Source organism: Anastrepha obliqua, chromosome 2 (genome assembly GCF_027943255.1).
Source record: "Anastrepha obliqua isolate idAnaObli1 chromosome 2, idAnaObli1_1.0, whole genome shotgun sequence".
Lineage (NCBI taxonomy): Eukaryota > Metazoa > Arthropoda > Insecta > Diptera > Tephritidae > Anastrepha > Anastrepha obliqua.
In genome coordinates this window covers 8,569,551-8,597,113 of record NC_072893.1, presented here as the reverse complement: position 1 = coordinate 8,597,113, position 27,563 = coordinate 8,569,551, and the positions used below count along the sequence as shown (strand labels likewise).

Here is a 27,563-nt window from a genome sequence, read left to right as displayed (position 1 = left end):
CCATTTCCAAGCGATTGCATGCTTTGGGAATGATTCAGAAACAGGGGACTAGGGTTCCTTATGAGTTAAAACCAAGGGATGTTGAAGTAAGGAAGCTTGATGCATCTATTTTACATTGGCTGCTTGTACAAGACACAACAGGCAACTGATTGGAGGATATAATTTTGTTTTTTGAGCGCCTTGCGTCTAAAAGCAGTAAATCACATATTTAATAATTATATCTTTCGTATGATTTTTCACTTCCACTAATTGATTTATAATTCCTCTACGGCCAATTTCATCTCCAATTCACTAAATAAATGTTTACACTTTCATTTGAGTTTATGAACTGAAAGTAATCAAACTCTGTGCTTGCAATTTGTATAAAGAGTTCTATAATTTTTGCATATCACCGTATGCAGCTCTCATAGAGAATCATCTTTCAGTGGTTACACATTGTTGTTTTGAACTCAACTCATACTGTTACTGCTTCGCTCGCAAACATTGCCTTTTTTGCATTGCATTCGATCAAGAAGTCTGCATTCTCAAATTTACTCTCTTCTCTACTCACATCCAAATGCATTAATAAAGTATACTTACAACCGTTTGTGTATGACACCTATGATCGTTCAATTGCGGCTATCACCTATCAAATTCGCATGAAATGTTGCCGAGGAGGAGTCAAAGCATTAATCAACTGTGTATTTGCTTTGTATCGGATCAATAATAGAGCGCGCATTCAGAGCCGGTGTTTTGGTTGACTCTGAGAAAATATTGCATGCTTACAAGTGACACGTACATACATATTTTCATGGGAAATTATAGGAAATTTAAAATAAGGAATGAATCAGAGCTCGTTGCTTTAAGTTTTCTAGTGGAAATGATTCCGTTATATTTAGAAATTTATCAAAATATGTAGTTAGAGATTCTTAGAAAACGTTTACTATAGAAATAATTGCCATAAGAACGAAAATTACGCAAGTTTATAAAAAATTAAGAAGTATGATATTTAAGCTTTCCATATTTTAAGTGAAATATCACAGTCTTACAAAGATTACATTTATGTATTGTCAAAACAGCAGCCTACCTAGTATCAATATCAACAATTTTCTACAAAGTTCTGTTAATAAATCTAAGTTCTCGTTAAGGTCAACGAATGTAGCGACAGTGACTTATGAAAATCAAAATTTCTTCTCTATATATTGGTGTTGACTACGGCGGTCTTTAATTTTGATAATTTCTATATAAAGCTGATATGAAATCAATTCGATTTTCAAGAGTTGGGGCAATTAAGCTACAGAAAATTAGTAATAATTCAGGAACAAAAACAAAAAAAATGCTTTGAGGAAAAAGAAAGGATACTCCTTAAGTTCCAGTTAGAGTTTGCAGTTGATAGCCCGTCAAAACTTAATATGGGGATTCTCTGTGTGAAGCGCGATTGGATAATATCATGAAATACAAAAAACCTATACTGTTATATGCTGGTGCTGTTATTGCAAGGATGAAAGATTTACTAGATTTAGCTACGGTGAAAAACAAAATTGTGCGAGCAACTTCGGCTCCTACTTCACAGGGCCCTCGGCAGCCGATTTCTGCCTGCTCGTTTCCCACATATTTACACACTCGGCCAATAGGTCGCTGTTCAGATGACAACGAATCAACATAAGGGGAGGCTGTGTTGATTTTTTCGTGTATCACCAACACAATCTCAGGTTTTTTGTAAACACATCCCCTGCTTTGTCGGTCTACCCTTTCACTATACTACTGCTATTTCAACCCAATAAGTTATTAGGTGCGCAACTAAGTTCTCACTGTTTGCCAATAGATGCCGCCACACTGTGCGCTAGTCGATTCTGACATAACGTAAACGTCATAAACCAAATTTAGACATATGGAAAACAAACTGCTGCGATACATTAGTGATTTTGTTTTGGTTTTGTGAAAAAGTCTGATTTTGTGCCGAAAAATCGTCAATTGCGGGAAGAGTTGATTTTATTCTTTCATTCGAAAAAAAACGGCGGTTGAAGCGCATCGGGAGCTACAAAAAGTTTATGGAGATGCTGCTTTAAGTGAAACAACGTGCCGAGATTGGTTCCATCGCTTCAAAGACGGTGATTTTAATGTTGACGACCGTCCGCGTAATGGAAGACCAAGAACCTTCGAAGACGCTGAATTGGAGGCATTGCTCAATGAGGATCCGTGTCAAATGCAAGAAGAGCTTGCTTCAGTATTAGGAGTTACCCGTCAATCCATTTCCAAGCGATTGCATGCTTCGGGAATGATTCAGAAACTTGGGTTCCTTATGAGTTAAAACCAAGGAATGTTGAACGTCGTTTTTTCTTTTTCGTCTGTGAACAACTGCTCCAGCGGCACAAAAGGAAGGGTTTTCTTCATCGCATCGTTACGGGTGATGAAAAATGGATTCATTACAGCAATCCAAAGAAAAGAAAGTCATGGGGACTACCTGGTCATGCTTCTACGTCGTCGCCTCGGCCGAATATTCACGCTGCGAAGGTTGTGCTATGTATTTGGAGGGACCAAGTTGGTGTAATTTATTATGAACTGTTAAAACCAAGCGAAACCATCACTGGGAATCGGAATCGACTTCAATTGATGCGATTGAGCTGAGCACTGCGCGAGAAGCGGCCGCAAACGCGGAGAGGCATGGAAAAGTGATTCTACAGCATGATAACGGTCGGCCTCACGTTGCCGAATCCGTTAGAACCTACCTGGAAACACTGAAATGGAAAATCTTGCCCCACCCGCCGAATTCTCCAGATATTGCGCCCTCCGATTATCACCTGTTCCGATCGATGGCACATGGTCTAGCTGACCAGCAATTCCATTCATATGAAGACATCAAAAAATGGCTTGACCCGTGGCTAGCCTCAAAAATGAACAGTTTTACCGCGACGGTATACGAGATCTACCAGAACGATGGGAAAAAGTAGTAGCCAGCGATGAGCAATACTTTCAATGATTCACTTGTAATCATTTTTTCAGAATAAAGTTGTGAAAAAACATCGAGAACTTAGTTGCGCACCTAATACATATATATTATTTAAAAAAAAAAGTTTCTAAAAAGTTTTTTTTTGTTAAAAATCTCTGTGGAAATGTATTTTTTAAGGTAGTTTTCTCAATATTTTGCGTTTTTTATGCTTCCCGAGAAGGTAAGAACTGAGTGAGAAAGTAAGTAAATACTAAAAAAAATAATTTTGGTAAAAAAATTTATTGGTAAAAAAAATGTGTTAAAAATGTTTTTGGATAAAATATATTAATTAAAAACTTTTCCTTAAAAAAAAGTTTTTCTTGGTAAAAAAATATATTGGATAAAATATATTAATCAAAAACTAAAAAAGTGTTTCTTTGTATAAAAATTTTTCTTTGTAAAAATTTCTTTTTTGATAAAATGTATTTAAAATTTTTTTCTTTGTAAAATACCACTTTTCTTTGAAAATGTTCTTCGTAAATAATGTTTTTTTGTTAAAAATTTCTATGGAAAAACTTTTGTTTGCTAATTTCTTAAAAACTGATTTGTTTTCTAAATCTCTCATTAACAATATGTTTCATTAATAGCTGGGCCTGAGGTCAGTAATTCCTGAAAGTTTCATAGTAGAATTCCTATAACTTTTCAAGTTATGTTATGTGCATATTTTATCGACTACGGTGCCATAACGGTACTCTTTGCTCTCGCTGTGATCACATTTATTTATTTCTCTTCAAGGGTTCGCGTTGATTTTTCGAGTTTTAGTAAGAGCACTGATATTTTTGTGAGAAATAAACTTAACCCTCCGTTCGGCACCCGGATCTGGCCAGATGGGACTATTCATTTTTAAGATATTTTTGAATTGAATTTAACATATTTCTATTATAGCTAACGTCTTGAGCTTCCTAGTAGCTTCTTCCGTATATAACCTTTTAAAAAGCATTCTCGAACAGGGCTAAAAAGGCCAGACAAGGGTGCCCAACTTAAGGGTGGGTTTAAAAAGGATGCCTAACGGAGGGTTAAAAAACGATTATCCTAAAGCGCTATTTGACTACAATTACACGTTTCGAAAACGTTGGTTTCTAATACATTGAAATATTTTTCTGAGTATAAAACAGGAGAAAAAACTCCCAGAAGAGAAGCGCGAAAGCCTACTAGCCAGATCAATGGGATGATCATTTAGTTTACAGGATCGCAGAAACAGAGCTGCGGACTTCCTTCAAGCAATTTTTGTTCACCTGGAAAAGTCAATAACGAAAAGAAGTGTTGCGCTTCGACTGACAGAAATGGGGCTTCACGGCCGACTGGCACTCAAGAAGTTATTGGTAACAGCATCGCAACGACAACGCCGAATCGAGAGCACATATCCTGGACTCAAAATCTGTGGTGTTATATTTTTTTCAGCAATGAAACGAAAATACAGTTGGTCCAGACGTTAGGACGCATGTGTGGTGACCAAAATATGCTGCATTCGATCCCAAATTCGTCTCCCCAATCATAAAGCACGAGTAGGGCTCAATAATGGTGGGGGGCTGTTTTTCGTGGAACGATGTCGAGCTACTTCATCGTATTGCAGGTCATGTGGATGTGGTCAAGTATGCTTTCTCTCTCTCTCTATCTCTCTCGCTCTCTCTTAGCTTCATACTCTGTGGTGGACCATAGCTTCATCAACAATTCTCCTCCAATCAGTCTCTCTCTTGTCTCATTTCTCCAATTGCGAACGTTCATCGCTTCGAACGTCTGCTTCTAAGTCATCAAGCCATCTCTTTCTTGGTCGGTCTCACTTTCTTCCTCCAAATGGACGCAAAGTAAACACCCTTTTTTGGACTCTTTCGTTGTTCATTCTTATGATGTGGCCAATCCATCTAATCTATCTACGTGAGGTACGTTCAGATACTTCAAAGTGCAATGCTGCCTTATGCAGAAAATAATTTGTCGGTGATTTGGAAATTTCAACAAGACAATCATGCGAAATACACTTCTCGTATGGCCAATAATTAATGAATATCTCCTTATGGTTGCCTCATAAAAAAGCCTTTCATAAAAAAACATCTGTCGTTTTGAGGCGGCTTGAGAATGTACGTTCCTCCATTTGTGGAAAAACATCAAGACCCAAACCACAAATATCCAAAAAAAGAGATACACAAAAGTTTTGTCTTGCTTGCTTTTTTTTTATTTTTCGTTTTGCTGTATAATATTCAAATTATTTATAACCTCTTTATCTTTTAAATCAAATTTCAGGGCCCTTTTCTTTCAACTCTTGTGTTCTTATTCGTCCTCTTCACTTCCCTCCTCTGACTCTTCTTTTCCCTCCTCTGGCTCTGCCCTTACTGCGTATTCAGGAAAGATTTTCTCGTTAAATTCCGTCTCTTCGGTTACCCAATTCAGGCTAATTATATAAGAAAAGGATAATACAAAATTTTTACACTGTGCGACAGTGATATTATACTTTTATGCAGACCTAGCACAACTTGTAGGTAAAAATGGTATAGGAGAAGTTTCCAATACACCCCCCGAACTAAAAAAAAATTAGAAATCGGATGGAAATTGGCGAAGTTAGGAGTGATTGTTCACATCAACCTACTGGAAGACGGTTTTTTGACCATAAGATAAGATTTTGGGGATGTATTAAAAATTTCGCCTATACCATTTTCTTAAGTTTTCCTATATCGACAAGTTGTGCTAGGTCTCCATAAAAGTATATTTCGTTTTTTTTTTGTTACACAGTGTTATTTATCTAAATATGCAGGGCCCAGCACTGGAAGTGTAACCAATTAAAAGGGCCATAAATTTAGTTTGGAAAATTAATTTTATTCTATTCAAAGTAAAAAATGTGTGTTGCTCGACCACCTTTTGCCTTGACTATGGCCTTGAGACTCTCCAGAAACGAATCGCAAGCTGCCCGACCCACTCGCGGGCAATGGCTTTTTTCAGCGCCTTCAGACTGGTGAAATCTTTTAGATCAGACCTTGCTCTTCAAAATGCCCTAATGGGAATAATTCATCGGATTGGCGTCTGGTGAATTTGAGAGCCATTGTGTGTACGTTATGAAGTTCGGAACGTAGTTTGTTAGCCATTCTTGGTTCAATCGAGCTTTGTGAGACCGTGCCGACTCCTGAAGAAACGTCCATGATTTTCAAAGCAACCTCCAGCATACTTTCCCGATAATATTTCGCATTAACCTTGTCGCCAGGGTCGATGAAAACGATTGGAGAGCCCTCATCTGCGATTACAGTGGCCAAACCATTACCTGTGGCGGATGCTGCCTGCTGGTGGCCAAGCGACCCATAAACCCTATTGTTTTGGGAGTTTAAGAATTGATCAATTTGAAAAATTTTCTTGTCGGAAAACACAAGCGAAGCAACTCCTTCGCTCTCTCAAGTCTGACTTGTTGCTACTTTGGTGTGAGAGCATGCGTCTTTTCTATCTTGTAAGGCTTGACTTTGAGATAATTTTTCAGTATGCGGCGGGTGCTACGGTCGGATATTTTCAGTTCTTTCGCCATTTGATTGGCACTACGTCGGGGATTTCGCTCAAGTCGCTTCTGCACTTTTTGAACCATTTCACGTAACGCTACAGTCTTTTGATGACCACCTCCATGACGTTTCACGGTGCTACCAGTGCCATTGTAACGTGTAATGGTGCGATAAATAAAAACTTTATTTAATTTAAGGAGCTAGAGCTCATGAATAATCGCTTCCGTTTGAAATCCATTACTGATTTTCTTGTTTCGCGTTTACTCTCGGCCAAATGCTTCCGCACGCTTGCGAACAATACTCTGGACTGTTATTTAGCCAACTAACAGACAGTTGATGCCCATCAGCTACGCGAGCGGTCTGAAGTTGGTTACACTTCGAGTGCCGGACCCTATACAAGCACATATTTTGCAACTACTCACTCTAGAAATTTCTGTGCGAACTTTGAACCCACACTGATTGCTTCCACTATATTTGACTCATACGATTTTTTTCCAGCATATATCGTAGCAAAGATCGAAATTCTTATATGCAAAACTGGTGTCCGAATACACAAACCCTGGAAATAGCAATAAATTAATTAATAAGTCCATATTCACATATACATATACACTCCGCGAAATTCAATTAAAAGCACCTTGTTTTTCCTGAAGTAGTTTGAATAAAAACCCTAAAAAACATAGTTTGTTTACAATCTGTAGCGAGTTTCATTAGGAGTTCAAAAAATAAAAAGTTCTTTAGTTACACCCAATGAAAAGTTGAAATACTATTTTTTTCTTAAACAAAATAGAAATTAATAGCGAAATTCAATTAAAGGCACTGCTTCCACAACAAAGAAATTATTCAGAAAAACATGCTAAATATTGGTTACATAAAATGAATAGAAAGTCCAGTCCTTAGTTTTATTTATCCCTTCAAAGGTCCGTTTTGGCATCGAAGCAAGGACATTTTGATAGTACGAAAGTGGAATTCGCGACTATTCCCTCATAACCACTTTGCATACCTTATTAAAGAACTGAAGCTTAAACCTTCCAGTGTATTCTCGACGATGAATAATCCTCCACATGTCCTCGATCGGATTTAAGTTCGGGGACCGTGATTTTCACTCAAATACTTGAATCTGTTTCTCCTCAAGCCAACTTCGACTGCCACGTGAGACAAATATGTCTGCGTTAGTCAGCTAAAATGAGGCATTACAACCTCTTTAAATTTAATCAAGATTTTGTTCTATAAATTTATGTAGCCATCTGAGTTCATTATCATCATCACCCATCAGCAGTACAGCTCGCGGTGAGCTATAGCTTCCTCAACGATCCTCTCCCATTTAACTCGTCAAAGACTACCTTATTCCAGTTTTTTTATTTTAAGCTTCCTAAAGCCTTCAGTTATGTTTTATAGTCATGTCAGCTTAGTTCTCCCTTCTCATTTTGGGAGGATTGAATTGTAATGAATCATTTTTTCTGTGGTCGCGACCAAAGAGGCACTTCAAAAGTTTCGCTTGGTGAAAGAATACTCAAGGCTTTTCAAACGATATTTCTAATAATTTAAACAAGTCGGATCATCGACATTGAATGGTTTTCGTCCGAAAATAACACATTTTTCTCCTCATCGGTCCACGACATGTCCTGTTTTGCAAATTCTAGCTCGCCACGTTTGTATGGCTCCGTCAGAGTTTCTCCAAAATAATCGATTACCTGCAGCTGAAATTTTTTGCACACTGGCAAGTTTAAGTCACTTACAAGTATTGATACTGCTCTAGGCTGTCGAAGAAAGTAGAACCCAGTGACCTTAATCGTCGAGTCTTAATGGCAGAAAGATTGTATGCGAGATCGATACCATCAATTGAGAAGTTTTACGTATTTCCTGCGTTTATACGCATGACTTTGGTTTTCTGGATACTGATCTTCAGACCGGCTTTCTCAGCTGCTTCTCGCACTGTTTGAATCTTCACCTTCATGTCAAGATAGTTGTGGGACAGAAGACAGATGTCATTTGCATAGTTAAGATCTGCTAGGGACCCTTGCCCCTGGTAATACCGCCTCCAGATGAAGTGGCGTTTTTCATGGCAACGTCCAAAACGATGTACGATGTCCGTGCCGTACATCTGCTAATATTTTGTACCAGAAGTTTTTCATATCCGACAGCTTTCGTCCGTGTAAAGTGCATCGATGAGCTGAATCAGTTGCGATGGGACCCCCTGCACTCGAGGGCGCACAGTGCGGCCGATTCCCAAAAAGCTGGCCAAAAGTCGAAAAAAAAAGTTTCTAGATAGAGTTTTTTTGTCTTTGGGTTGGCTACAGTAATGCCTTGAGTAGTGAAAACTGTTCATAGCAACGTCCTGTACCCTAAGTATCCTCTGTATTTTCAGTCGCAACGTGGCCTTCGTTTGAGCATCGTATTACTGTCGATGAATAGTGAAAGTTGTACACATTTGAAAGATTTTGTAATGGAGTAAATTGAACAAAACCAAATGGAATCATCTTCGGAAGGTTAGTAAAATACGAGAAATCTTTAGTACATATCAATACCTCGACACAAAATTTTTAGCTGCAGCAATACGTAGATACATTTTTTGCAATTTTTTTATAAAATTTGAGTTTTCAAACTGTATAGTAATACAACGCCGTCATATGCTGCTTTGAAACCTATTAAAGGTTACTCAAAAAAGTAATGGTTACTGAATAAAACAAGATTCAGCTGCTACCACTTGCTACCTTGCGACCCCGAAAACATATAAATTTACATGCATCTTGATTATGTTCTTGAATATACGCTATTTCACGTGAGGGGGTGGCCAATAGGGGTGGAAGGGGGTGGATTTTCAAAATTTTAAGATCAAATTCGTAATCAGCGACTCCGACAACCCCCGAGTAAGAAATTTTGAATCAATTACTTATTTTTTTGAGTTTTGGCCAGCTTTTCGGGAATCGGCCGCACTGTGGGGCGTTACGAATAGCGCTGTGAAGTAAATTATCGAACGCTTTTTGGAAGAAAGATGAGATAGGGTGGGGTCCTCCACTCCACTTACTTTTAACCGATAACTCGAAGACTGTTGATGTGGTCGAAGCATTAACGGTTCGCTCTGAAGCTCGCCTGTTCCTGTCTGAGTTCTGGTTGCAGCATCGCGGAAAGTCTTCTGTTTATGATTTGTGCGATTATTTTGTTGATCACATTGGGCAAGGTAATGCCCCTCCAGTTCTTACATTTCGTCAGTTGCCTTCCTTAGGGATTTTCACGATCACGCCTTTCTGCAGTTCATGAGGCAAGCGGCATGTTTCCCAGAATTTCGAAATCAATAGGTGGAATAAGCTCGCGCTGACCACGAGATAATTTTTCAACAATTCAGGCGAGATCTTCTCGTGCCTTGTTACTTTTAAGAGACTTTACCGCTCTAACAACTTTGCAAATGCTTGGGCTATCCATTGGAATGTCAGCTCTTTCCTCATTTGCTGTTTTTCTCTTCGATTGATGACTTTTTATGAGAATTTAAGGCGTATTCAATCAGATACTATGTAGTTATATAAAATCTAAATTTTAAACTTACGTATAAACTCAAATGATTTCATGCCCAACTTAAAAATGATGCAGAAAGTAAAGAAATGAAGAAATACCATTACCTTTAAGTGAATTTCACGTAGCGTATAACTTTTTCAGTACTCACTCTGATCATTTCGTTCGTGATTGAGCTGAATCCAAGCGTTAAATGTTTAACCGTTGACGACTTCCGTTTACTTACGATATCATTTACGTTCGAAAAAAAGTTCGCATTTATGCCAGCTTTGTCCACAAAATTTATGACTCTTAATTTTTGACAATTTTGTATAAATTCGAGTGATTCTTCTGGAATTATTGCCTGAGCGCCAAGAACTAACTCCTCCAAATTAATCAATTCTTTAAATATATCGAGTGAGATTTTGCGTGGAAAACCGAACCAAAATTTCAATATCCGCAAGCTTTTTAATTCAGAAATTCGGTTTAGATGAAATTCAGATAGATTACCATGATGGAAAGTGAGCTCCTCCAATTGATTTCTTTTGCGCAGTTCATCAAATAGGATTTTGTCGTGATTGGGAGCGCACGTAATATATAAATCGGGTTTCTCTGCGGATGAGTCACATTCCTGATTAGCAAAATTCCAAATCACAAGCTTCTTTAGTAGGGGTAAAGTGCCAATCAATTGCCAAGATTTGCAGGGATTATACTCGACCACAAGCTTTTCGAGATACTTTAAGTTTTTGACCATTTCAAACGCGTATTTTTCGGAGAATACTTCCTGATCATTGGGAATTACTAGCACTCGCAGTGGATTTTTGTAGGTGATGTGAATCAAATTTTCCAAACATGTGAATTTGTCGGTGTAAATGTGTAGCTCAGTGAGTCGGCAGAGGTCAATCAAATTTCTACCTAAGGAAAAGAAACATAGAAAGGGCAATTAAAAGTGAATACTGAAAGTGACTTTGGGTGAGGCAGGTGAGGTTAGGTTAGGCTATAAAGGTTGCCCAGAAAGTGGGCCCACTTGGACAAAGAGTTTCAGTTCATCCTTCATGATATCATTGCAAAGGAAAAGAGGTGAAAGAAACCCATAGGATGAAAGGAGAGAGAGGAGAGGGGGAAGGGGATGAAGGAGGGGTTTGAGTATTTGTGGCTTACGAACGGTGACTAATTTGCGGTAATGTTAGCCGCTTTATGCTCATATCAAATTTTTGGTATCAAGGCCTGCTACATCAGCAACCGTAGGAAAGAAGTTAGAACCAAGATGCTTAAATCTTAATCCTGCGAGAGCGAAGCATCTAACGAGATGATGCTGAGATGATTTGATCTCATTTCCCATACAGCTGATGCGAAAAGGGCTTGAAATAATTACAACTCTCACGGCGTACCTCGCGGATAGTGCCCCATGAGGACACACAAAAAGTTTGAGAGCTGAGGTTTTGTCATCCTCGGAACATCCCTCGAATGCCTCCGATCCACACGTGACCTCCACAAGGATTTCGTGACCTTACAAGTTTATGGACTTTTCCAGAGTTGACGCGAGGCCAGGAAATAGAGTGCAAGTTAATCTCGATCCTCTCCTTTCACGGGGAAACTACTTCTAAGGCCCCTTGCCTTGCCACTTCGTCCGCTTCGCAGTTTCCTGTAATGTCGCTATGACCAGGTACCCCTGATTAGCCTTATGTCAAAGAAATCGGATGTAATCGAAAGTGAAACCATTCCCTGACTAATTTCGATTGCACCATAACGGCTATCGGAATAAATATGGTGGAGGGGATGAAATAAATGGATGGGGCAGCTAACGTTTGAAACTTTAAGGAAGAAATTTGAAATAACTTCATGTAAGAAACGAATTTATTTTTTGGCTGGGTCATGTTGTGTGAATGGATACAAACACTCCGGCTCTGAAAGTATTCGATGCGATAGCAGCAGAGAAGAGAGGAAAGTCTCCTCTGCGTTGGAAGGATCAGGTGGAGAAGGACTTGGCTTAACTTGATGTGGCCAACTGGCGCCGGTTAAGAAAAGGATTAAGAAGAAATGAATGAATTTTTCACTTCTTTTTCCTTACATTTAATTATGGAACACTACTTCATTCAAATGGTTTCCAACGCTGGCCTTGCATTAGCTGACATCATGCACCCAATTTTCCAGCACAGCAAAGGTGTGTCTTCAATGCTCAACTGCTGAGAAGTGTTGGTTGATGCTTGGCTGTGCGCACTATAAGAGCCCGAGAACGTGTTGCTGTAGAGGTCCACGGCACACGTCTCATAAATTGATGTACAAATTGCACTTCAGTTCTACTGACTTTAGAACGTACTTTTATGGCAAGCATCGACCCGTTTCGTAATACATTTATTTTAGTTGATAGAATTGGGGTTCCCTTGAGAACCTGTGATCTACTCCTGGAAAGATGGGTCTCGCGTCAACTCAGCACTGGGCTAGTGCGCAAACGTGCAAAGTCGCGAGACCCTTCGGGCTACGGTTAGATCGAGGGCGCCCGAGGGAGCTGTTAAGGCTAACAAAGCCGCAGCTCTCAAATTTGGTGGGTATCCTTACCGGACGTTATCCGTTAAGAGTCTATGCGGTGGGACTTGGGGTTGCCTCATGTCCGTTCCAAAGATTTGTACATCTGGGCTCTCGCGAACGTAAATTAGCCATTGTCGATGTCGTTGTAAGTGCGTGGTGATCATCCTCTAATTCCAAGTCCCGTTCTTCGTCCCTTCTCCTTTCCCCTGTATGGTATTGCAATGAACGAATTTTGAATATTTGTCCAAGTGAGCCCCTGGCAAGGGCAGCCATTTATCTCAACGTAAACTTTAGTTGGCACATTCGGCAATTCTAGTTTCAAATGCTAGCTTTTCCATTCTTTATGTTTAATCGCATCGATGCGATCAAAGCGCATTTTGTGTGCTCATTATTCAGAGTGGACCATCCAGCGTTGGAACTAAATTTAATTCGTCTATAAATGAAGGGCTGCAGGTATTTCTCCAGTGATTCTTTTACCGCAAACAGCAAACCTCTCCATTGGAATTAGATCACTGATTATGTATGTAATTTACATAAAGAGCGATGGTCCGGTCTGCAAGACTGCAGAACTGCAGAACTGCAAAGTGATTTGTGACAAGCCCGAACAGAAAACTGTCGAAATTTCTTATAAAACGTGGAAGAAAATACGTTCGGTTGATGGTCGGTATTATTACAGGGCACAAACCATGGGGTCAGGATATGACCACCAGTGGAATTACTGAGGACCCGACCTTAATACGATTCGCCTGTCTAGCCTCCACCCGATTACCCTGTCTTGCTTAGAGGAAGCGGATAAAATTCAGCATTTTCTCTGTGAGTGTCCTGCATTTGCGAGCACACGAGAAAAGAAACTAAAAGGTTCGACCCAAATTGGGGGACATCAGAATTCGTTTTAGAGGTATGGTTGGTTCGGCAAAGTTTCTGATTTTGATCCCTAGAATATGATTTTCACAGAGCAATGAGCGATTTTTAAATCGAACCGCCCTAATATATATATATATATGTGTATATGTTTATAAAGATTATAGCAGCGAATTATTTAAAAAACTAACAGGTTCCATTAAAAAAATCGTCTTTATCCGCACGCTATATATTGAAGAATAAATCTGTAGTTTTAAAAACAAAATCTATGCAAAACACTCGCACTTCCTTTTTTTTCAAGATACTTTTTAAAATCTTATTAGACCGGGAATTTCCGAAGAGGTAGCGTTTTACCGCACCACTGCGAGAAGTAAGGAAGCTTGATGCATCTACTTTATATTGGCTGCTCGTACAAGGCACAACAATCAACTGATTGTCAACTGATTGGACGCTATAATTTTATTTTTTGAGCACCTTGCGTCTGAAAACAGTAAATCACTTGTTGATATCGCTTTTATTTCTTCGTCGATTAATGGTATATTGAACGTAGTATGGATGTCATCATTTTTTGTGTACCTGTCGGACATTGTTATTATACGTAAGACTTTTGATTGTTGTCGCTGTACTTTGTTTATGTGAGTTCTTTTTGCAGTTCCCCACACTTGAAGTCCGTAGGTCCAGATTGGTTTAATGCCCGCCTTGTATACTAAAAGTTTGTTGGAAATATTGAGCTAAGAATTTCTGCCTATTAGCCAATGTAATTGTCGAAATTTTTCATTTATTTGTTTTATTTTCTTTTTGATATGATCTTTCCAAGTAAGTTTTGAGTCCAGATGGATTCCAAGATATTTTGCAGATGTTTCAATTTGTATATTTTTATTGTTGAGCTTAATCGGCATAGCAGCAATCTGTGTTCTTGTCGTAAATATTACTTGTACAGATTTGTCCTCGTTTACTTTTAAACTCCATTTGTCAAACCACTTCTTTACATTGTTGGTGTACATCTGTAATTTTGTTGTTGCGGTTGAGAGGTTTTTGTCAGATGACAATAAAATTGTGTCGTCTGCGAATGTTGCTATAGTAGAATTAGTTTCGTCTGGGAGTGGTATGTCAGAGGTAAATAAGACATATAGCAGTGGCCCTAGAACACTGCCTTGAGGAACTCCTGCTGTTATTGGATGTATATGTGAGTATTTGTCATTGTATTTAATGTAGAAGCATCGGTCAGTAAGGTAGCTCTTGATAATTAAATAATAGCCGAGTGGTAATATTGTCCTAATTTTATGCAAGAGGCCTTTGTGACAAACTTTGTCAAACGCTTTTGCGACGTCCAAAAATACAGCAACGCAGTATCGTTTATTTTCCATGTCTGAAATTATTTTTTGTGTAACTCGATGTATTTGTTGGATAGTTGAGTGTTTTTTCGAAAACCGAATTGATGATTTGGAATGATGTTTTTCGTGTCAAGTATTGGGGTAATTCTGTCATGTACCATAAAAGTTTTTCTGCAATTTTAGATATAGTCGGAAGTAGGCTTATAGGTTGATATGAAGTTAAAGCTGTTGGGTTTTTACCCGGTTTTAGTAGCGCAATGATTTCTGCGACTTTCCATACTTTTGGGAAGTATTGTAAGCGAAACATTGCATTGGATACGTTTCTAAGAAATAGGTAAGCCTCAATTGGTAAGTGCTTTGCCTGTCAGGATATCAATCCGGGTGCTTTTTTATGTTTAATTCGAGTTTTTATGCATAATATCACTTCTTGTGTGCTTGTTTTTCTTATTTTTGTGATGGTATCAGTATTAACATTACTAATCGGGTCAATTTGTTTATGTTCATCGTTCGATAGGACATTTGTAAAAGCCCATGTGTTGTCATCTTTTCTTAGTGGGGATTGATGCTTTATCTGGTTTTTAAGTTTTTTTGTACATTTCCACAAGGAATAATTTGTGTCATGTGCAGGAGTTAAATTTTTTAGATATTTTTCAATTTCCTTATTTTTTATATCACATAAACAAGCCTTCAATTTTTTGTAGCTAAGTTTAACCTCTGTTTGTCTGCAGGAGATCTGGTTGTTTGCCATCTTTTTCTCAATTTTCTTTTTTCTTTGATTTGCTTCTTAATAGAAATGTCATTTGAAGTGTTTTGTGCGCTATATTTTTGCTGCGGTGTGAATCTGAATCCTGCGTCAATAACTATGTCATTAAAATGTATGATGCTACGCTCAATGTCAAGTTGTGTTTTCAAAGGTGTATTTAGAATGAGTTGTTGGGAGATGTGTTTTCGATACTCATCCCAGTCAGTCCTCTTTGTAAATATTTGGGGTGTTATCTCTATAGGGTAAATTTTTGATGTATAGTTAAGTATTATCGGCGAGTGGTCAGAAGATAGTTCATAACTTGGTTTAAGCTTCAGTTGATTATGGTTAATATTTTTTGTTATACAGAAATCGATTAAATCTGGAATTTTTTTAACATCTGTAGGCCAGTAAGTTGGTTCACCCGTACTTATAAACCTGCAATTTTTTTTATGGATTGCGTTAATTAAATATATACCTTTTTAATTAGTCAACCTTGAACCCCAGTCAGTATGCTTTGCGTTTAAGTCTTCTCCAGCAATGAATCTGTTGTCTAATGTCTTAAAGTAATCATCATATTGATCCGTCTTTATCAAGTGTCGTGGTGGACAGTAGATAGAAGATATTGATATGGGTCCATTGTTGTCAACAATTTGTATAGACGTTGCTTGGATGTGAGGCAGGGCAGTCGTTCAGTATGCTTTATGTTTGTTTTGAAGATAATGGCTGTTCCTCCATGAGCTTTTTCGTCGGGATGATTAGTTGCATATAATTTATATCCGGGAAAAGTTAAATAACTTTTGTCTGTTAAATGTGTTTCTGCAATTAATTCAATATCAATTTTTCTGTCAATTAAAAACCGCTTCAGCTCTAAATATTGCCGATTTAGACCATTTGCATTCCAGATAAGAATTTTTGTGTTATTACTTTCGCCCCTTCGAGTTATTTATTAGCATTGTAATTATGTTCATCATATTAGTCATTTTGAGTTTTTGAGTTCATCAATATCTTTGTTGTTTTGAGGTTTGATAGTTAATTCTGGTTCTATTACCTGTGGATTTGATGAGGCTATTGCATCAGCATAACTTATACCTGTTATTATTGTTGATTTTTATATAATGCAGAAATACAATCAATACCATTTTTAAGAGTTGGGGCAATTAAGCTACAGAAAATTAGTAATAACACAGAAACAAAAACAAAAAAATGCTTTGAGGAAAAAGAAAGGATACTCCTTAAGTTCCAGTTAGAGTTTGCCGTTGATAGCCCGTCAAAACTTAATATGGGGATTCTCTGTGTGAAGCGCGATTGTATAATACCATGAAATATTATATAAAAAAACATACTGTTATATGCTGGTGCTGCTTTCGCAAAGATAAAAGATTTACTAGATTTAGCTATGGTGAAAAACAAAATTGTGCGAGCAACTTTGGCTCCTTCACTTCACAGGGCCCTCGGCAGCCGATTTCTGCCTGCTCGTTTCACACATATTTACACACTCGGCCAATCGGTCGCTGTATGGATCTATACGGCTATGATAAGACCTATTATCATCTAAGTATCAGTGGCTTGGGTGATTGGACTCCATCTCGTGGGAGTCATGAGGACCTTATTGGGACTACAAGGCTCTGTGGCCAACTGTTGCGTCGGAGCTTTTCCGATTACTTCAGACCCGGCATTAGATATTCTGATTAGTCTACCACCACTTGATGTTTTCATCCAAGGAAAGGCCTTGAAGGCCATCTGCAGGCTGAAACACAATGGGAATTGGTACGGCCCCGTCCGGCATTGGACAACCGCGAACAGAGTAGGCATGGACTTCGATCCAACGATCCTCGCCATGCGCCTTGACTCCATGCTATCCAGAGTCGTCCTTGACACGAAGTACAGTGTGGTGCTGCCAAAGGCTCAAGCGGGGTCAAACTCAGAAAATGAACCCGGAAAACAATGTTTTCGCATTTTCACGGATGGCTGCAGGCCGAGCACGGCTCCGGCGGAACCAAGTTGCACTTTGCACTTGGAATGCATGTATCTGTGTTTCAAGCGGAGGTGTATGATGTTGAAGAAGCAATGAACTTTGTTGTGGAAAACAGATGGAGAGGCAGATCTATATGTGTCTGCAGCGACAGCCAAACTGTGCTCATGGCCTTAGACAGCCCTCCCACCACTTCCAAGGGTCGTCGAGTCATGTAAATCCAGGCTTAACTAAATCAGTAAACATAATATCCTGATGCAGCCATAAAAGCCACGGTTAGCAAACGTGTTACTTCAACCCACAAGCGAGCTTGGCAGGCTGAGAGAGACTGCAGATGGACAAAACTGATGTTTTCAGTGATGTCCGACCGACTGTCGCAGTTCCTCCCGTCACTAAGCAGAAGGGACTGTAGGAGACTGGTTGGACTGATGACGGGCCACTTTCTATGGGAAAAGCACATGGAAAAGGTGGGCATTTCAAATAGTACACTTTGCCCAGCATGTGGAGAGGAGGATGAGACGGCGGACCACTTTCTGTGCGTCTGCCCTGCCTTTGCACGGATCAGGCTTAACACTGATGTGTTAAGAAGCGACCATCTTGGCTTCTTTGCACCACAAGATCTACTCAGATTTCTTCGGAGGTCGAGAAGATTTAAAGAAACTTAAAAAGGGAACCCGAGTGCAGTACAATGGACTTAATTGTGTCTGAGTGCCGTACTTGCTAGTTTGTCCCGATAAAAATAAATATACATATATGTATACTTATATACTTATGTTAACACTCAATAAACATTATACGTAAATAAATAAATAAAATATTGATGTATAAAAAAATTACCACTTAGATCGTAATCACCAAAGCATATTAAAACTTTCAGATTTGGCAACGGCAAAAGCTCAGCCATATGCTCATCAGTGAACAAAAAGAGTTTTGCTTCCTCAATCTCTGGATGAGAGATGCGTAGTTTATTTAAAAATCGTTTAGAACACTTTGATTTCGATAAAGTAATGCGTTTGACTATTTGCATCGGAAAATCGTCGGTGCCGATTTGGTGACCAAATTTTTGAACTAAATAATCATCAACTTCCCTTCCGTAAAAATGCTGATAGTAGATGTACCGAAACCTTTTACACACATTCACCCAGCAGTAATACCGGGTACCTTGATCCACTCGCTTACAAATGTCTATCAAGCAATCATCATTCAAGTCGAGTATTGTCTTCATTGTTCTTTTTCGTTTTTTATTGTGTTACAAAATGTAAAGCGCAAACAATTTTTCGAATTCACAACTGTTACTATTTTTGTATATATACATATATGTACATACATATGTATTTATGTTTATAAAGATTATATGTAGCAGCGAATTATTTAAAAAAAACTAACAGGTTCCATTAAAAAATTCGTCTTTATCCGCACGCTATATATTGAAGAATAAATCTGTAATTTTAAAAACAAAATCTATGCAAAACACTCGCACTTGCACTTTTTTTTGAAGTTACGTTTTAAAATCTTATTAGGGCGGGAATTTCACAAGAGCTAGCGTTTCACCCCACCACTGCGAGAAGTAAGGAAGTTTGATGCATCTACTTTACATTGGCTGATCGTACAACGCACAACAGGCAACTGATTGGACGCTATAATTTTGTTTTTTGAGCGCCTTGCGTCTTAAAACAGTAAATCACATATTTAATAATTATATCTTTCATATGATTTTTCACTTCCACTAATTGATTTATAATCTACGGGAATTTCATCTCCAATTCACTAAATAAATGTTAACACTCTCATTCGAGTTTATGAACTGAAAGTAATCAAACCAGTGATGGTAAACGGTTTTTTGAAAAATCCCTACACAGCCCAAAAAAATTCACTACTTTTCCCTACGCTTCAAAAAATTTTCCCTACAAAATTCCCACATATTTTTCTCCTGTGTTTACACTATAATGAGGCACTTGCAACGTCAAAATTGAATTATTTGCTTAAGTTTTGGGCTTGGTGCTATTTTGACACTTTATAAGACACTTTAATAAGAAATTTTATTTCAAAAATATATATAAATACACATATTTATTATATTATAAACTCATATATGAAGAAAACTTCAGCAAAAAGACTAAAAATTACACTTTTTCATTACATTCAGTTCTGTTTAAAACAAGAAAGAGTTTCTATTTTTTCAGAATCCGGCACGATTACTTTTAAGATTGGGATAAAATGGTCCACCACTTGCAGCGCGACATTATGCTCAGCGAAGAACATGCTAAATCTTATTTCGAAATTTTTGGAACCATTTGGTTTACTTGGCTTTTTCTTAAAAAAAACTGTTTATTTTAGGCGTCCTTTTTATTGTTTTCATATTTTTTTGGTACGTTTTTGCTTCGGCGTGCTTCTGCAAATCAGAATTGCCCCAGTTCAAAACTTTGTCGCACTCAGCGCATTTGCATTTGAATGGATCGTCAGCCACAGCTTTCAACCAGCCACTAAAATTGTCGTCGTCAAGCCACTTGTTATTGAACTTTTGTTTCCGATACTTGAATTTTTCTCCTGGTGTTCCTCCGAAGAGTCAGTCGAAGAGGAGGAGCTCATTTCTGTAAAATATATAAATTTTAAATATAAAAGAAGCTAAAACTAAAAAAAAAAAACGCGGGACCAATAATAATTTTCGCGCCAAGAAAAAATCGTGTTAGCGTTAACGAAGAAAAAATGGCAATATTGCCGTATTAACGCTTTAAAAGTATGCTTATGGCATACTGGCATGAAATCTTACTGCGGCTTTTTATTTTAAATGAACTTTTTTAATATTTCCCGCTATTGTAAAATTTTTTCTGTCCTATTTGAAAATGCCCTACATTTACAGAATTCAAAAAAATCTGTCCTTCTTTTTCGACAAATATCCCTACATGTAGGGAGTTTTCCCTACATTTACCATCACTGAATCAAACTCTGTGCTTGCAGTTTGAATAAAGAGTTCTATAATTTTTGCATATCACCGTATGCAGCTCTCATAGAGAATCATTTCTCAGTGGTTACACATTGTTGTTTTGAACCAGTGCTGTCCAAAATGAAAAATGTGAGTGTATAAGTGCGAATGAGAGAATGGGAGCAGCCCAGTGGGAAATTTAAACCAAAATAACTAAATATTGGATTGGAGTAGAAAATTTTTGTGGGAGGAATCGAAATGCCTTTTTATATTACATCTATAGCTTCCTTTGAACGACTTGTAACATAAAAGGCATTGCAAGTCGCCAAAGGCATTTTCTGGCATTAAAAAGTTCTCTCAGGGTATTGCATACACTAAGCGTCGCGGACAAACTCGGTGTTTATTCGTTGCTGGTTTGCTAACGACTGAACGATGGAGAGTAAGAATACGTGTGATCAATTGATGTATGCCATTGTATGGGATGGACACAAGGCGAATTTATCAAGGCATATCATTTTGACGTAAGCCATACCTACGGCGAAAAATTCAGCTGGGTGAATGCTGTCACCTTAATAAATCCACCTTGGATGGGCAGCACTGTTTTGAACCCAACTCATACTGTTACTACCCAGTGCTGTATTTTCGAAATTTTCGAAGCGTTTAAAACTTTTTATAGACAATGAAGCCTCATAAATAAATTTATTTTAGTTATAGTTAGATATAATGAATTTTATTGACATTTAATCAAACTAAAGGCTTACAAATTCAGTTTATAAAAAATTGCATTTACATATACAATATGTATTAAAATAGTTAATTTTAAGACCAATAAATTCACATGAATAAATCCCTCGACTTCATATTACTACTGAAATAAAATGGACGTACAAATAATTTTTAATTTTTATATTAGATTTTATCTAATGACCATTCAAGCAAAAAAAATAAACATTTAAATGGTGATTATTTTATACTGAAAAAGGATATAGCATTCTTAAGATTTTTTGTATTTCCTTAGAATATTATGGGATGGAACCAAATTATTGATTTCGTTTGCAGTCACCATATCTCTTACTAAAAGTAAGGAGCCCACTGTACCCACATCCAAACAATTTCTTCTAAACGATTTAATACTATTCATTCTTGTAAACACACGCTCAGGGGATGCGCTACTATGTGGAAGGCCTAGGATAGCACCAACAAAATCTTTTAAATTAGGGTACATTAAATCTCCTAAGCTGTTTTTCATGCAAAACATTTATTTCCAGAAACTCTCAAGACCTTCTTCGGACCGATTTTGTAGAATAAGTAACCTCCATTCACTTTCCAAAAGTTCTAGATGTTCATCATTTTCTACAAGATTTGGGAATAAAGTGGTTAACGGCATTAAACTAGAGCCTAAAGAAAGAGGGTTTAGAATTTTCACAGCATTCAGAATTGGGTTTTTAAAATCGTTTACAATTTTGCTGAATTTCAATAGTTTGTGAATTTGTTAAATTCTGACTTTGTAAAAGACTCTGAGCTTTTTGTCCAAGATAAATACCTTTTAAAGGTTTAAATACACTTAGCTGATCAAAATTATCCACTGTTAACCTTTCAAAATTTAACAGGTTTAAGTCAAAAAAATTACTTAAAATATTTTTGAAATAGAGGGTCAACATTTCCAGAGCTACGTGAAAACGTGGAGTCTCTGACTGAAATTCTAAGTTAATTTTATTGATTTCTTTCAAAATGTGTGCTAAAAAAACAAATAGCATTTATTTGCATCATTCATATTTGTCAGTATGTTATTTGTCATATCATGGTTTTGCTCAAAATTTGTTAAGTGAAAAAATGAACTAAGGCTTTCCATTGTTCCAATACTCTGGACACGGCATTTTCCATAGACAACCAACGGGTATTAGATACTTTCAAAATTTTATGGTTTTCTAAATTGAAATAATTTTGAAATTCAACGAACTCTTTTTGCCTTTTACTGCTATAATTAAAAAATAGGTATACATCCGTCACAAGATTCTCGATTTTACTTGGAATGGCCTTAGCAGCTTTCGATGAACACAAATGCATAGAGTGGCAGATACATCCAATAACATACAAGTGAGGATTTATATCTTTACGGAGCCTCTGCACTCCATTTATTTGACCCATCATCACTGAGGCATTGTCAGCTGCAAAGCCAATTAAGTTTGTTAAGGGAATTTTAAATCGTTCAAAAAATGTTTCAAAAATTGTTTTGAAATTACTCTTATCAAGTTCGATTAAACTTAAAAAATGATCTCGAATTTTCCCGTTTTCTTTATCAAAATAGCGAACCACTAGAGCCAAACACTTTGCTGAACTTACATCTGTTGCTTCGTCTATTATAAGAGAGAATTTGTTATTTCTCGAACAATCGTTTATCTTTTCAACAAAATTTTTATGTAGTACATTTGTTACGGTTTCTTTTGCCTTTGTTCTACCACATTTCAGGCCTTTTATTACATTTGTATTGGCTGCAACACTTTTAATTAGTTCTATTAAAGGCGGTATGAGTGTAAACGGTAAATCGTAAATGCACAAAAAAAGTATAATTTTTAATTCAGCTATCTTGATTGCATTTTTGGTAGCATAACACCTTTCTTTAACGTCGCTCAGCTTAATTTGATTTCGCAAAGCTGCTTGCCTTTTTTTATGACTTTCTCCTTCTCCGTGTCTTTTAATATTGGTTATGTTATTGGCAAGGATTTTTTTGCAAATCACGCAGTACGATTTACCTTCTTTAGTATCAAGCCATCTATGTAAAATTTTCCAATGTGGACGGAATTTTTGTTTACAATTTTTGGACACATCTTCGGGGGCTGATCCATCTGATTCGTCAGAAGAGCTGATACTAATATAATATTGGAAATATTAGTTTTTGCAATCAAATTATTAACGACAACTTACACTGATTTACTAGACACTGGAATTGTTGGCTCCTTTCTTATTGCACCATATTGCGTGCCCTCTGCTTTGACTAAAAAACGAATGCGTACAATTTAAGATATTTGTATCACACGTACATTTAAACAATGTTTTTTCTTACCGATCCATGATTTTACACCCAAGAAAACGAGAGTTACGATATGCTTTGCTATTAAAATTAAAGCACACTTTTTGAAACGAAAATACAATAATTTGAATGAAAACTTTTGTAAAACTATGAGGCACTTGTTTTCCGAGAAATAAATACTCCAAACCAAATGAAGACAAAACGTAAAATCAGTTGAAGCCACATAGCGGTATTTTTCGAATGTGTTTGTATGTACGCATACAAATGCACAACTTCTAATTAATTGACATTGCCAAGTCAAGCAAACAAAGCGAATAAAATGACAATCAGTCACAATAGTTAATAGGGTTTTCGAGCGTTCAGCAAATTCATGTTTACCCTATGAGTGGTAATTAATTTGAAATAGAAATATTTATGAATTAGGATATTGAAATAACAAAGTATTTAAAAAGTGAAGTGTTTTTTTGTTGAAGCAGGCAAAAAGGGAAGTGTTTTTTTGAACGAGGCAAAAAGTGAAGCATTTTTTCGAAAGAGGAAGTGGTGGAATATTTGGAAAAAAAGCGAAGTAAAATCTTCCAAACGAAGTAAAAACAGCAGCACTGTTACTACCTCGCTCGCAAATATTGCTTTTGTTACTTTTGTTGCATTGCATTCGATCAAGAAGTATGCCTTCTCAAATCTACTCTCTTCTCTACTCACATCCAAATGCATTTAATAAAGTATACTTACAAACGTTTGTGTATCGCACCTATGATCGTTCAATAGCGGCTATCACCTATCAAATACGCATGAAATGTTGCCGAGGAGGAGTGAAAACATTAATCGTCTGTGTGTTTGCTTTGTATCGGATCAATAATAGAGCGCGCATTCAGAGCCGGTGTTTTGGTTGACTCTGAGAATATATTGCATGCTTACAAGTGACACGTACATACATATTTTCATGGGAAATTATGGGAAATTTAAAATAAGGAATGAATCACAGCTCGTTGCTTTAAGTTTTCTAGTGGAAATGATTCTGTTACATTTAGAATTCAAATGCAAAATAGTTAGAGATTCTTAGAAAACGTTTAGTATAGAAATAATTGCCATAAGAACGAAAATTACGCACGCTTATAAAAAATTAAGAAGTATGATATTAAAGCTTTCTATATTTTAAGTGAAATATCACAGTCTTACAAAGATTACATTTATGTATTGTCAAAACAGCAGCCTACCTAGTATCAATATCAACAATTTTCTACAAAGTTCTGTTAATAAATCTAAGTTCTCGTTAAGGTCAACGAATGTAGCGACAGTGACTTATGAAAATCAAAATTTCTTCTCTATATATTGGTGTTGACTACGGCGGTCTTTAATTTTGATAATTTCTATATAAAGCTGATATGAAATCAATTCGATTTTCAAGAGTTGGGGCAATTAAGCTACAGAAAATTAGTAATAATTCAGGAACAAAAACAAAAAAATGCTTTGAGGAAAAAGAAAGGATACTCCTTAAGTTCCAGTTAGAGTTTGCAGTTGATAGCCCGTCAAAACTTAATATGGGGATTCTCTGTGTGAAGCGCGATTGTTCAATACCATGAAATACAAAAAACCTATACTGTTATATGCTGGTGCTGCTTTTGCAAGGATGAAAGATTTACCAGATTTAGCTACGGTGAAAAACAAAATTGTGCGAGCAACTTCGGCTCCTACTTCACAGGGCCCTCGGCAGCCGATTTCTGCCTGCTCGTTTCACACATATTTACACACTCGGCCATTCGGTCGTTGTTCAGATGACAACGAATCAACATAAGGGGAGGCTGTGTTGATTTTTTCGTGTATCACCAACACAATCTCAGGTTTATTGTTAACACATCCCCTGCTTTGTCAGTCTACCCTTTCACTATACGACTGCTATTTCAACCCAATAAGTTATTAGGTGCGCAACTGTTTGTCAATAGATGCCGCCAGCAGTGTGCGCTAGATTCTGACATAACCTAAACGTCATAAACCAAGCTCAGACATATGGTAAACAAACTGCTTACCATATACTGCTTATGTATCATATACTTTTAGTTTTGTGAAAATGTCTGATTTTGTGTCGAATAATCGTCATTTGCGGGAAGTGTTGATTTTCCTCTTTCATTCGAAAAAAACGGCGGCTGAAGCGCATTGAGAGCTATACAAAGTTTATGGAGATGCTGTTTTAAGTGAAACAAGGTGCCGAAATTGGTTCGGTCGCTTCAAAGACGATGATTTTAATGTTGACGACCGTCCGCGTGAAAGAAGGCCAAAGACGCTGAGTTGGAGGCATTGCTCAATGAGGATCCGTGTCAAACGCAAGAAGAGCTTGCTTCAGTATTAGGAGTTACCCGCCAATCCATTTCCTAGCGATTGCAATCCATTTCCAAGCATGCTTTGGGAATGATTCAGAAACAGGGGACTTGGATTCCTTATGAGTTAAAAGCAAGGGATGTTGAACGTCGTTTTTTCTTTTTCCCCTGTGAACAACTGCTCCAACGGCAAAAAAGGAAGAGTTTTCTTCATCGCATCGTTACGGGTGATGAAAAATGGCTTCATTACAGCAATCCAAAGAAAAGAAAGTCATGGGGTCTGCCCGGTCATGCTTCTACGTCATCGCCTCGGCCGAATATTCACGCTGCGAAGATTATGCTGCATATTTGGTGGGACCAAGATGGTGTTATTTATTATGAACTGTTAAAACCAAGCGAAACCATCACTGGGGATCGGTATCGACTTCAATTGATGCGATTGAGCTTAGCACTGTGCGAGAAGCGGCCGTAATACGCGGAGGGGCGTGAAAAAGTGATTCTACAGCGTGATAACGCTCGGCCTCACGTTGCCAAACCCGTTAAAACCTTCCTGGAAACACTGAAATGGGAAATCCTACCCGACCTGCCATATTCTCCAGATATTGCGCCCTCCGATTATCACCTGTTCGGATCAATGGCACATGGTCTAGCTGACCAGCAGTTCCATTCATATGAAGACATCAAAATATGGCTTGATCCGCGGATAGCCTCAAAAATGAACAGTTTTACCGTAACGGTATACGAGATCTTCCAGAAAGATAGGAAAAAGTAGTAGCCAGCGATCGGCAATACTTTCAATGATTCACATGTAACCATTTTTTCAGAATAATAAAATTTCCTTGTAAATACTATTTTTTTTCAAAAGTTCCTAAAAATTTTTTTTGTTAAAAATCTCTGTGGAAATGTATTTTTTTGGTAGTTTTTTCAATATTTTGCGTTTTTTATGCTTCACGAGAAGGTAAGAACTGAGGAAAGTAAGTAAATACTAAAAAAAATTATTTTGGTAAAAAAATTTATTGGTAAAAAAAATGTGTTAAAAATGTTTCTGGATAAAATATATTAATCAAAAACTTTTCCTTATAAACAAGTTTTTCTTTGTAAAAAAATTTTCTTTGTAAAAAAATTTTTCTTTGTAAAAAATTTTTCTTTGTAAAAAAATTTTTCTTTGTAAAAAATTTTTCTTTGTAAAAAATTTTTCTTTTCAAAAACAAGTAAACACATTTTTCTGTGTGTTTTTTCTTTGTAAAATTTTTTTCCTCGTAAAATTTGTTAAAAATATTTTGGATAAAATATATTAATCAAAAACTAAAAAAGTTTTTATTTGCAAAAAAATTTTTCTGGGTAAAAAATTTTTCTTTGTAAAACTTCTTAAATTTTTCTTTGTAAAATTTTTTTTTTTGATAATATTTAAAAGTTTTTTACTTAGTAAAATATCACTTTTCTTTGAAAATGTTCTTCGTAATAATTGTTTTTATATTTTGTTTGTTAAAAATTTTTTGGGATAAAATGTATTTAAAATACCACTTTGAAAATTTTCTTCGTAAATAATGTTTTTGTTAAAAATTTCTATGGAAACAATTTTGTTTCCTAATTTCTTAAAAACTGATTTTTTTTCTAAATCTCTCATTAACAATATGTTTCATTAATAGCTGGGCCTGTGCTCAGTAATTCCTGAAAGTTTCATAGTAGAATACCCATAACTTTTCGAGTTATGTTATGTGCATATTTTATCGACTACGGTGCCATAACGGTAGTTCTTACGCTCGCTGTGATCACATTTAATTATTTCTCTTGAAGGATTCGCGTTGATCTTTCGATTTTTAGTAAGAGCACTGATATTTTTGTGAGAAATAAACTTAACCTTCCGTTGGGCATCCGGATCTGGCCAGACGGGCCTATTCATTTTTAACATATTTCTGAATTGAA

General features: G+C 36.9%; 1 protein-coding gene across 5 annotated transcripts; it reads right to left on the bottom strand.

Moving 5' to 3' along the window:
• Positions 1–5,125: 5,125 nt before the first annotated feature.
• LOC129236751 (uncharacterized) lies at positions 5,126–19,161 on the bottom strand. Of its 5 annotated transcripts, none has more exons than XM_054870944.1 (5): positions 18,209–19,161; positions 10,441–10,845; positions 10,103–10,332; positions 6,864–7,000; positions 5,126–5,354 (listed from the first exon to the last, which is right to left on the bottom strand). In XM_054870944.1, the coding sequence occupies exons 1-5, from the start codon at positions 18,594–18,596 to the stop codon at positions 5,234–5,236; spliced, it is 1,281 nt and encodes a 426-aa protein (XP_054726919.1). In that variant the 5' UTR covers positions 18,597–19,161; the 3' UTR covers positions 5,126–5,233. The 5 variants fall into 5 exon arrangements, with proteins under 5 accessions (XP_054726919.1, XP_054726915.1, XP_054726916.1 ...); XM_054870940.1 differs by having other exon boundaries at positions 10,103–10,845; positions 18,209–18,791; positions 18,874–19,161; XM_054870941.1 differs by having other exon boundaries at positions 10,103–10,845; positions 18,209–18,811; positions 18,928–19,161.
• Positions 19,162–27,563: the final 8,402 nt, after the last annotated feature.